The 12,438-nt window shown below is 40.9% G+C and overlaps 1 protein-coding gene across 3 annotated transcripts in view; it reads left to right on the top strand.

Moving 5' to 3' along the window:
* Positions 1 to 12,438, top strand: part of SVEP1 (sushi, von Willebrand factor type A, EGF and pentraxin domain containing 1) — a 573,162-nt gene that overhangs the window by 446,638 nt on the left and 114,086 nt on the right. For all 3 annotated transcript variants that reach the window (XM_082255001.1, XM_082255000.1, XM_082254999.1), the window contains exons 28-33: positions 1,952 to 2,076; positions 2,198 to 2,321; positions 2,407 to 2,577; positions 4,673 to 4,846; positions 6,617 to 6,736; positions 10,515 to 10,691. In XM_082255001.1, the coding sequence (XP_082111127.1) occupies positions 1,952 to 2,076; positions 2,198 to 2,321; positions 2,407 to 2,577; positions 4,673 to 4,846; positions 6,617 to 6,736; positions 10,515 to 10,691 (891 nt within the window). The remainder of the gene's footprint in view (positions 1 to 1,951; positions 2,077 to 2,197; positions 2,322 to 2,406; positions 2,578 to 4,672; positions 4,847 to 6,616; positions 6,737 to 10,514; positions 10,692 to 12,438) is intronic.

Below are 12,438 nucleotides of genomic sequence, written 5' to 3'. Positions count from 1 at the left end.
TTATTATTGTTACCCCCCCCCTATTATAGGGTGGGTTTCTATAAGGTAATTGGAAATTGTTTGAATAATTCCCTTTTTGTTTTTGGGGTCCTTGTTTTATCGGAGGGGGTTTCCGTCCCCTACCTCCTTGTTGTGGTCTGGGAGGAGGAGGGAGGGGGGCCGAGGGAATGGGGAGCTGTGTTTGAATCTCCATTTCCTCCTCTGGGGGGTTAATATTCCCAGGGCCCTCAGGATTTCTCAGTGTTTGCCACTTAAAAACAGTACTATTTTTATAATCCTGTAAATCCCTATTGAACTTTCGTTTCTTTTTATTTCTTTGTTCAATTGTTTCTTTTTCTAGATGTTTTTTGAGTGTTTCAGATCTCTTCTTATATTCCTCATCAGTTTTAGGATCGGCAAGGGACGTTTTTAAGGTCTCTATTTCCTCATTGATCTTAACCAATTTACATTTCTTTCTACTGATGAGAAACTGAATAAATCTGACACCTGCCTCATTAAAGTATTTGAACCAGCCGTCTATGTCTGGTTCGTCACTCTGGGGGTTGACCTCCCATCTGAGGCTGCGGGGAACCATTTTGTCCACCACATACTTTTCTAGAAATGCGATATCCCAGTTGGTGTGGGTTTCTGAAGTCATCAGATTTTTAAGGCTGATGGAGTTCACTGCCAAGTTTAACATCCCTCAATTATACTAATTTCACCACATATCTTGAGAGGCGGTTCCTCCTTCTTGGAAAAATATTACGGAGCTTTGGAGTACTTACCGATACATCTGACCATATTGGTTTGATTAATAGCCGGGAGAGGCTGACTCATTTATTTGAGCAGCCACGGAAATTTGGTAAGCTGCTTATTATATTTGACCACAGAGGTGTCCCCCTCCTTCACTTATCTTTGGTGTCATGAGAATTCCCTTCCTGGAATATCTTGCATGTGGATCCTTACCCTACACTATATCATTTTTGTGGGACTTTATCTATATGGACACTATCTATTTTTCTTTTTCTGTGAATATTGGTACCCATTTATTTGGACACTATTTATTCTTTTCATAATTTTTGTGATTATTGGTACCCTTAGCGCTGCACTTTCGCAATATATTGTTGTTTTGAGTCACTGTTAGTTGATTTTGTGCTGGCTGCTGTTATATTTGTTTTCTCTCCCTCATCACATTAGCGCGGAAATCTCTACACATTTTTTTACAGGCTGAATAATTTTGCACGCCCAATTTTTCAGTTTTATATTTGTTAAAAAAGTTTGTAATATCCAATACATTTCGTTCCACTTCATGATTGTGTCCCACTTGTTGTTGATTCTTCACAAAAAATTACAGTTTTATATCTTTATGTTTGAAGCCTGAAATGTGGCAAAAGGTCGAAAAGTTCAAGGGGGCCGAATACTTTCGTAAAGCACTGTATACACACTTTAAAGACTCAGAACAGTTGCCCAGGTTTTCTTGTACAATCTTCTTTTAGGGTTAACAAAACCATATAATATGGGGCCAAACCTAAACACTTTTAGTTTGTATGCAGTCAGACAGGACCTTGCACTACATAGTTGAAGGTAAATCTAAAGGAAATTAAATAAGAAAATCATATAATATATGGCCAACGTTATACAGAATTTATATAGCGCCAACAGTTTGTGCAGTACTTTAAAGAATTTATTCAAGAGAGGTAGTACAATTGCAGTGCAGTTAAAAGCAAGAGTGTTCAGAGGCCACTGATTAAAAGAGCTTACAAACTAAGAGAAAGGACAAAATGATCCAAAGGTAATAATTATGAGGGATGAGTTTATTTAGAAAGTAAAAGTTCAGTATATTAGGTGGAGGTGGCATAGGTCTACATGAAATGGATTTTAATTTAAAAAAAATGTGCATGTAATTCTCCTAATTCAATGATCCTTTCATTTTACACTTTCTAATGTTGGCTGTGACATTCTGATCATCTAGGTGGGGGAGCATTAGTCCTTGCACAAGAGCAAGATCAAAGGGGAGAAGGTTTTAACCCAGCAGAATCGTTTGTGGGATCACTCAGTCAGGTTAATATTTGGAATTACCCACTTTCGCCAGAACAGGTAACCATGTAAAAAATGCCTTATATATTAATTATTTCAACATGACATCACTTACCTATGAAAAAGAATGCATGCCACAGAGTTGTATAACAATTGATCAAACTTTATGCTACTACTGTAGGTGAGATCTTTAGCTACATCATGTCCACATGACCTCCAAAAAGGAAATGTATTGGCTTGGGCTGATTTCCTGCCAGGCGTGTTTGGAAGGGTTAAAGTGGACCACAAGAGTAAATTCTGCTCAGGTAAATATGTAGAAATCTTTTCCTACCTGCGTCTAATAATACAAGTTATTGACATTTATCATGCTACCATTTATCTACCATGCAGATTGTCCATCCTTGGAGGCATCTTCACCACATTTGCACACGTTGACCAGTGACCTTAAGCCAGGTTCCAGGATCAGTCTGTTTTGTGATCCAGGATATCAGATTGTAGGAAATTCTGAACAACGGTGCCTGAATCTAGGAGAGTGGGATCAACCCCGTCCAAGATGTGAAAGTTAGTATCCTATTCCCCAGAATGGTACTGTAATGAGGATGGATTGGGGCCTCAAACTGTGTTTTATGCAGTAATGTTGGAGGCTTTTCTGGATTTTAGTGGTACAATTTAATAGATAGACATTTATGGTTAAATACATGTGTTTGTGAAAGACATTATTAGCAGTGTGCACCCGATTATTGTTGTATGTACTCATTGCAATATACACTATATTACCAAAAGTATTGGGACACCTGCCTTTACACGCACATGAACTATAATGGCTTAGTCCTTAGGGTTCAATATTGAGTTTGCCCGCCCTGTGCAGCTCTAACAGCTTCAACTCTTCTGGGAAGGCTGTCCACAAAGTTTAGGAGTGTGCCTATGGGAATTTTTGACCATTCTTCCAGAAGTGCATTTGTGAGGTCAGGCACTGATGGTGGAGAGAAGACCTAGTTTGCAGTCTCTGCTCTAACTCATCCCAAAGGTGTTTTATCGGGTTGAGGTCAAGACTGTGCAAGACAGTCATGTTTCTCCACCCCAAACTCGCTCATCCTTGTCTTTATGGACCTTGCTTTGTGCATTGGTCCAAATCATTTGGTGGAGGGGAGATTATGGTGTGGGGTTGTTTTTCAGGGGTTGGGCTTTGCCCCTTAGTTCCAGTGAAGGGAAGTCTTAAAGCATCAGCATACCAAGACATTTTAACAATTTCATGCTCCCAACTTTGTGGGAACAGTTTGGGGTTGGTCCTTTCTGTTCCAGCATGACTGTGCACCAGTGCTCACGTGCAGAAGTGAACGCATACATAAGTTGAGCATGCATTTGTAAACAGTATTCGCACCACACATGTGAGGTATTGCCGCTAACGTTAGAGTAAGAGCAAAAATTCTAGTGCCAGAGCTCCTGTGTAACTCTAAACAGGTAACCTATAAAGGCGTTTAAAGCATCACCTGTGGAAATGTTTAAGTACTGTAGTTTGTCGCCATTCCAATTTTAAAGCGTCACATGTTGGATATCTATTTACTTGACATCATCGTTTTACAAAAAAATAGGGTAAATATTGTATTTTGTTTCTTGTTTTTTTTTTTTAATTCATTAAAGTGATTTTTTTTCAAAAAAAATAGCATTTGCAAAACTGCTGCTCAAATACCAAGTGACATAAAAAAAGGAGTCTCTGCTAAAGAAAACAAAAAAAAATGTATAATGTTTGGGGGATATAAGTAATTTTCTAGCAAAAAATATTGATTTATACTTGTACACAAAAAGTGCCAGAAAAAGTGGTGGGAGGAAATGCTGCCCAGAGTCAGTGGGAGAAAGAAAATACTTGACTTTGGAGGTAAACTGGAGAAAAAATGCTGCAATCAATGGGGGCACTGGTGCTTAGTGGATAGAGGGAAGCGGCATTGGTTCTTAGTCCTGGGAGAGGGGGAACTTTTGGGAGGAAAGAGGGGGACACAATACTTTGTGTAGAGGGAGATGAGGGGCACTGGTACTCTGTAGAGGGAGAAGGTAATTTCTGAGGTTAGGGTGGGGGGGCATTGGTTATGACGAAGCGAATTTAGTTTGTGAAACGCGTTAACTGTTCCTGTTTGTGTGTCCTTGATGCTTGTCATGATTGAACATTATTTCATCAATAAAGTCCATTTGATCTTCATCTCGGAGTGCGGTCTACTTTTCCTGATTGTTGGGCATTGGTGTCTGTGTGGGTGATTGGTGTTTCGTGGATGACTTACCTATATATGCTCTAGAACTCTAGTGCTCATGTGGGGCAGGAGATCAAACCCTGCGACAGAGCAGCAAAGCAGTTGAATCTAAGTATAGAAGTAAGCAGTCTGCATTTGGCTGGCACAGTAACGCAGCCCATATACGTGGCACACAAGGCTATTGGGAGATATGAGAACAACTCTAAATCTTGAATTTGTGGTAGTAGACTGACCCATGCAATTAATTTTTGAGTCTGTTTGGTTGTTTAACTTACATGAAAGATTGTGAATATTTTATACATATATTTACAAGAACCTCCAAATACCTGTGCTGAAAATGTCTCACGTTCTGCTTCATTTTTAATGATGTGTCAGTTTTGTTTTGTTTCTCCATAAATCCTCATTTCCCTAAGGGATCAGCTGTGGAAAACCTCCTCATTTGAGAAATGGCATTAACAGTGATGAAGATTTCTTTGCTGGAAGCACGGTGACCTATCAGTGTAACAGTGGATACTACCTCCTAGGAGACTCCCGAATGTTTTGTACAGATAATGGAAGCTGGGTTGGCACTTCACCTAAATGTCTTGGTATGTTCAACCTTGCTTGTTTTTCTTTGTAATAGATATTCAACTGTGATGTCCACCATTAGCATATAGATATGGAAGTAAAGTAAAGAAAAAAAAAAAAGTGATGGTAATTGAAATCTGTCTATCAGAGTGCCTTTATGTGAATCATGCCACAAAGGAACTTGATAATTTGTGAACATGAATTTAACAAATAAACCAAATTACTAAAATCTCATATACTGTATGCCCTTAACATGTTAATGTAATTTTCAATGTGTTTAAATCAGCTGCTGTCATTTAAATAATATTTGGTAATCCTGCCATTAGGGTACTTGTTAAGGCATCTTTAGGGTGACAGTCCCTGTCTCCCAATTGATCTACTGCCACAGTCACCCTGTTACACATTATTCCAATGGTGAACAAAAGTGCATACATCTAGATAGGATGTAACTGCAAAGATGAGCAACACTGAAATGCAACACATTATATATATATATATATATATATATATATATATATATATATGCATGTATATATATATATATATATACAAAAGAAAAGGTAAGAACAAGTATTTTATGTGAAACAAGTATTACTCTTTGATATATAGTGCTTTTGCAAACCTAATGTCCTTTCATTAGGGTTGACATCTGCTTTTTTTAGCAGTGGTCACCATCACTGGGACATACCACAAGATTTCAAGACTCACTGCCGAACTATTTTATCAGTATCTGGGATGTGCCGTGGAACCAAACCAGTGCCATTAGTCCAAACTACAAGATGGTGGCATTGGAATAACGAAATGATGTACTGTACTGCAAGAGTTGGGCAATATTGAACCAAGCAACCTTATAAGCCCCACTCCTGGCTGTTGTAAAATGTATCCATACAATAGTCCCTTCCCCCCTCCCTCTGGCACACTGCATGAGATAAATGTTTGTTTTGTCTAGGGGACAATGAATATGGTTAGTTACTTACCTTATTCTTGGCTCCAATGGGCTTGCTCTAAGCAGTTCGGTGGTCTTATGAAGCCTTTTCCTTGCAACTCAGCCATTCACAGCTGTCCAACACCTTCACACACAATGCAGGACCAGCAGTCCTGCATTGTATGTGAGGACCACAAGCTGGGACTGTCAGAGAGAGGAGAAGAGCACCTGGGAAGCAAAGATCTAGACAAAACAGGCATGTACCCATGACGTGATATGGGGGGTGGGTGTCACTGCAGGGGTATATGCTATACTTTCAAAGAGTTCAACTTTAAGAAAACGCTGACCAATTTTATCACATATATATGCAGTTTATTTTTTAGGCAAAAAAGTAACTGCTAAATAAAAATACCGTGCTCATCAATCATGGTTTTGCTTTCGACATGGAAGTCCTATGAATTAATTCATCACTCAATGACTGGGCTGAAAATGATTACAATACTCATAGAATAACACTGGGCTAATTTATGGAAAATTACACCTGCAGTCTGGTTGCTGAGGCAGGAACCATGATTTTTATTTGCACTTCTATTATTAATGACCCCTCTTGCCTGGTTTTTGTTGAAGTATGAAATTACAATTTGTAGAAAAGAAAAAAATCCCTCTTGTATTTCCATGTTTTTTGTCTGTCACTTAAATATTACCGAGAAATAAAATGTTATACCTGTAAAACAAAAAAACATTTTGATATTATTAAATGACACCTGGAGTGCTCTTGAATTGAATAACTTGTATAAAAATAACCAGCAACTTAATTTATAAATCAGTAATTTATTTGATTTGTATGTATTCTTTTTTTCTGAAGATGTTGATGAATGCGCAGTTGGGTCGGATTGTGATAAACATGCATCATGTACAAATACTGAAGGCTCCTACATATGTACCTGTATCCCTCCCTATACTGGCGATGGAAAAATGTGTTTAGGTAACTATTTAAAAAAAAAAGGGTGGGCTGTGCTGTTTTTTTTCTTTTTTTTTTTTTAGAAATGTAGGAACATAGAAGAGTGAGGGTAGAAAAAAGACCAAGCATAGGTGTGCGCACAGGGTGTGCCAGGTTTGCCTGGGCACACCCTAATCACCCCATGTGGTGCATATTCTCCCTGTTTAGAGTCCTGATTTTTTACCAAAGCCCCCTTTCTGGGCTCCTAAAAAATAACAAAAAAAATTGTAAAAAATTAAAAATAATATAATAAAAATAAAAACTACTGACATGGGTCACTGCCCTACTGACACCAAACTCTGCCCTACTGACACCAATCTCTGCCCTACTGACACTGTCAGTATATATACACATGCACGCACCCACATATGTGTTTGAGATTTGGGGTACACACCCTAATGCAATAGGCTGTGCACACCTATGCGACCAAGTGGTCCATCTAGTTTTGCCCCCTTTTCTTTTTATTTATATGTGTTTTTTTTTGTTTTTAACTGTTTTATCTGAGTAAAGATATATGTTTGTCCTAAAAATGTTTGAATCCACTTACTGTTGACTGACTCACTACCCCTGTTGGAAATCTGTTCCAAGCATCAAGTACTCTTTTGGTAAGCCTGGGTTCACGCCGCTGCGGTGCGAGACACTGCCTTGTAATTCACACAGGAATCGCAGCACATTCCTGTGCAAATTACATGCGCTGTCTCTGGGGTGCAATTTGAGCCATGGATTTGTATGGCTCAAATTACATCGCATTTGCACCAAACTGCTCCAGGTCCTTTTTTTTTTTTTTTTGTCCGCACCAGAATCGGATCGCATGGCGATCTGATCCTGAAAATCATGCTGCATTTTGCAAACGAATTGCGGTGTGTCGTTAACTTAACATACACTCCACAATCGGTTTGCATGGATGGGTTGCGATTTCGATGGCCAATATGTTTTCTGCTACATAGTTTTGGTAAAAAAAAATCACAGTAAGCTTATATAGATTGGTTTGCGCAAAAGTTTTAGTGTCTACAAACTATGAAATATATTTATGGAATTTTAATTTATTTTATTTGTTTTATCAGTAATGGCAGGGATCAGCGACTTATAGCGGGAGTGTGATATTGCAGTGGACAAATTGGACACTAACTGACACTTTTGACACTTTTTTGGGAACCCATTGCACTAATACAGTGATCAGTGCTAAAAATATGCACTGTCACTGTACTATTGACACTGGCTGGAAAGGGTTAACATCAGGGGTAATTAAAGGGTTAACCGTGTTCCTAGCCAGTGTATGTGTACTGTTTGGGAGGTGCTTTTACTAGGGGAAGAAATGGATCTTTGCCCTGCTTTACAAGAACACATGATCCATGCCTTCCCGACTGACAGAACGGCAATCTGCCTTGTTTACATAGACAGACTGGCGTTCTGCCTCTGTAACAAATGATCAGTGGGTGCCGGCGGACATCGAGTCTGCGGTACCCAGGGCCACTGAAAGGGGATGGGGGCCACCAGTCCTTCTGTAGGGGGCTCGGGCAAACGGGGACCCCAACAGCACGGGGAATCAGTGCAGTCTGGCAGAGGGGCAATTATAGAAGGATGCCCTGTGTGGCCCTCTGCAGCAGCTGAAAAACAGTTTCTCCCCCTCCTGCCAGCTTTCAGCTGCTGCAGGGAGAGACACAGGGTATCGCTCCTGTAATCACTCCTCCGACACCAGTCACCCTTCACCTGTTCTGCCTGCTTCTGATCCCCCCCCCCCCCCCCCTCCCTGTGTGTTCCTCTTTCACTGTGCCGCCCTCCGTGTGCCTGCACTGTGCCCCCCCCCCCCCCTGCCCTGTGCTGTAGAAAAATAAAAAGTTATAAAAAAAATTTAAAAAACAATAATTAAACAATGTAATGAATCATTTTAAAAAATTGTAAACTAAAAAAACTTGAAAAAAAATTTAATATTTTAGAAAAAAATTATTTTGTTTAATGTAAAAAAAAAATTGTACAAAACAGGTGGTCCGCTCTCATCTGATCTCCCCATAGAGGACAACGGGGATCTGACAGCTCCATCTCTGCACACAGAGCAGAGACGTAGCTGTCATCCGCCTGCTCAGCAGGGATCGGCGGATCGTTCCCCTGCTGAGCAGAATGGACTCCGTCAGGCGGTGCACCCGTGTGAAAGAGGCCTTACATACATGTGATTTTATCATTTTTTATTTTTTATAAATTTGCAAAGATTTCAAACAAACTTCTTTAACATTGTCATTATGGGGTATTGTTTGTAGAATTGTGAGAAAAAAAATGTATTTAATCCATTTTGGAATAAGGCTGTAACATGGCAAAATGTGGAAAAAGTGAAGCGCTGTGAATACTTTCCGGATGCACTGTATACGTGATCCAGAGCACGGCATCTGCCCTGTAGCAGAAAAAATGCTATAGGGCAGTCTTGAAGTGGTTAACTTCTTCATGCCCGCGCTATAGCCAAAAAGCGGCTCCAATGCAAACCTAAATTGCCAGGAGGACGTCCATTTACGTCCTCCCGTGCATGAGCTGCCTGCGTGCTCCCTGCAAGGCCGCACGGCTCGCTCTGTGATCAGCGGGTCCATGACACTCGGCTGATCACAGTTCAGAGTAAGTAGCCAGTCCCGGTCTCTTACCACGTGATCAGCTGTCAGCCAATGACAATAAACAGCAGCCGGCGATCAGCTTTATTTTGCACCTCATGCTAAAAAAAGCCAATCGCCATCTGCTGTCAGAGGGACATCGGTCTTGAAGAAGAAGAGCAACTGTACCTACCAGTGCCACCTGCCAGTGCCCACCAGTTTCCACCAGTGCCACCTACTAGTTCAGGTCAGTGCCACCTATCAGTGCCCACCAGTGCCACCTATCAATGCCTATCAGTGCCCCATCATCAGTGCTGCCTAGCAGTGTCACCTACCAGTGCCTATCATTGCCCATCAGTGCCACCTATCAGTGCCCATCAGTGTCACCTATTAGTGCTCATCAGTGCCCATGAGTGTCACCTATCAGTGCCACCTATTAGTGCCCTTCAGTGCTGCCCATCAGTGCCTATTGGTGCCACCCATCAGTGCCACCTATCAGTGCACACCAGTGCTGCCTTATCAGTGCTGCCGTATTAGTGCCCATCAGTGCCCATCAGTGCCACCTCATCAGCGCACATCAATAAAGGAGAAAAATTACCTGTTTGCAAAATTTCATAACACACTATAAAAACTGTTTTTTTTTTTTTTTTTTTTACAGAATTTTCGGTCTATTTTTGTTTGTTCAGCAAAAAATAAAAACCCCAGTAGTGATAATACCTCCAAAAGAAATCTCTATTTGTTTGAAAAAAATGATAAAAATTTAATTTGGGTACAGTGTTGCATGACTGTGCAATTGTCTTTAAAAGTGCGACAGCGCTGAAAGCTGAGAATTGGCCTGGGCAGGAAGGGGGTTTAAGTGCCCAGTAGGCAAGTGGTTAAGTAACATCAGTCCCTCCAGTGCACTAATGCTGGAAGTAGATAACAGAATCAAGATAAATCTTTACAAAATGATCCAGGGATGGCCAGTGCACCCATGCTGCTTTTGTCTGTATTACTTACCCACAAATCTTGGTCTGCTTTTAACCCAGTGGCATAACGCTTTGTAAGAAAATGATGGTTAAAGTCAAATGATGAGAAGGATTCTCACATGGTATTCCTTCATGGCTGTGTGTGTGTCTCAGCGTGTGTATATGTGTGAAATGTAAACCTAAAAAAAAAAAAAAAATGCAATTCTATTTTTTTTTTTTTAGAACCTCTGAAGTGTAAAGACCCTGGTGAATTAGAAAATGGTAATTTTACTGGTAAAGAGTTTGGTGTGGGAAGTAAGCTGACCTTTGAATGCAGTAAAGGTTACAACCTGATTGGCAGCGATAAGGTGATATGCTTGGAGTCGGGTAACTGGAATGCTGAAATACCACACTGCCAAGGTACATGATCATTTTGAATTACATAAGTAAAAAGTATATTGTGCTGTCTTAGCCAGGATAAAAAAAAGGCATTAAAGGGATTAGTCCACCCAAAACTAGTATTTATTTTTTTTGGAAGAAGCTGGAAAAGTAAACTATCTGACAGCTTGTTATATCTCTTGGTAACACTGTTGGTATGGATATGCCTAGATTTTGTTCCTGGTTCTGCACACCCACTGTGGTCATTGTGAGGGGATGCCATGCTCTCTTACTGATTTTCTAAAATGTACTTTATACTATGGAGAATGCCACAGTGGGTGCTGGAACACACAAAGGTGGGTGGGAACACCCAAACATCCCAGGTAAAATAGTTTGGCATCAGGAAACTATCACTGTTACAATAGTTACAATATCTAAGATATAAGAAGCCATTGTCTCATTCAGCCATTTAGGATCCAATGATAGCCTAAATATATATTTTTGATGGAATAACCCTTTAACTCAAAAAAGTCAAATTTTTCATATGCAATAATTTTTATTAAATTTTCTAATAACAGGGTAACAATCATAAACAAATCAAGCATGTCAAATTCAAACGAACATAAAACGTGTCATAAAGAACACAGGCAACAATAAACAGTGGAACAGCTTAAGTAGGCAAGCATGGCCAAAAAAAAAAGGGAAATATAGCACGTGTGCCAAGTGATTTACAATATCCGTCCCCAACACCGATAGCAACCAGAGAATCCAGGGCGCCCAGCATCCCCATTGAGAACGCCACCCGGGCGCACCGGAAAGGTGGACGTCGCCCACCCCCACCTGGCCTTACACATTTCAGGGCCATGAGGCAAGAGGGCTATCGATGCCACAAAGGCTGCTAGGAACTATAGCTTCATCGTAGCGGAGTCACGTAAAGTGACCAAAAAGATAAGAGGAGGAGAGACAAAGAGAGAGTATAGGGGGAACGACAAAAGAAAGAAGCAGGAAAAAGAAGAAGGAAGAACAGTCCAAGAGTGGGCACCAATAGGACAAGTTGACTAAGCCACATAGGCTGGAGGGCCCGTTTGGCAATGATTACAAGGAGGCCGATAGGTAGTGGATCCAGGGTTCCCAAACTTTATCAAATTGGCAGCGCCCATCCAGAAGAGTGGCTGAGAGGCGTTCATTTAGCATGATCCAGGTCAGTTTATGCTTGACAAGGTCAAACGGGACAGTAGGGGACCGCCAAGAGCGCGCAATCACCAGCCTGGCTGCCGTAAAGATAAACGCCACCAATTTCCTAGCCCTGCGAGGCATCGGCCCTGGAGAATGTCCAAGCAAAGCCTGTTCGGGTGACTTGGTCAGGTTAACCTGAGTTAGAGAATATATAAAGTTATACACCCTGATTCAAAACCTCTTTACCTTGGGGTAGGTCCACCAAATATGTAGAACCGTGCCCCGCTGGCCACAGCCACGAAAACAAGCTGCCGGGGCCCCCGGAGCATAGGCAGCTATACGTCTCGGCACCATATACCATCTCATTAAGACCTTAAAATTAGCCTCGATTAAAGAGGTATTTACATATGACCTAGAGGCGCTCCTTCCCAGCTGGAACCAATCCTCTAGTTCATACGCAGAATCAAGGTCCTGTTCCAATTTTTGCATGTATGATAGTTTGACAGAGGAGGAGACAAGAATACCATATATTTTCGAGATGTGTCCAGTGTGTTTATCAAATGACCTGCACAAATATTCCATCGGGGTGGAGGTCGTGAGATCCAATGTAGAC

The sequence above is a fragment of the Pelophylax lessonae genome (assembly GCF_965119305.1).
Source record: "Pelophylax lessonae genome assembly, chromosome: 1".
Lineage (NCBI taxonomy): Eukaryota > Metazoa > Chordata > Amphibia > Anura > Ranidae > Pelophylax > Pelophylax lessonae.
The sequence above is the reverse complement of the archived record's forward strand: the minus strand, read 5'-3'. Positions and strand labels throughout refer to the sequence as shown.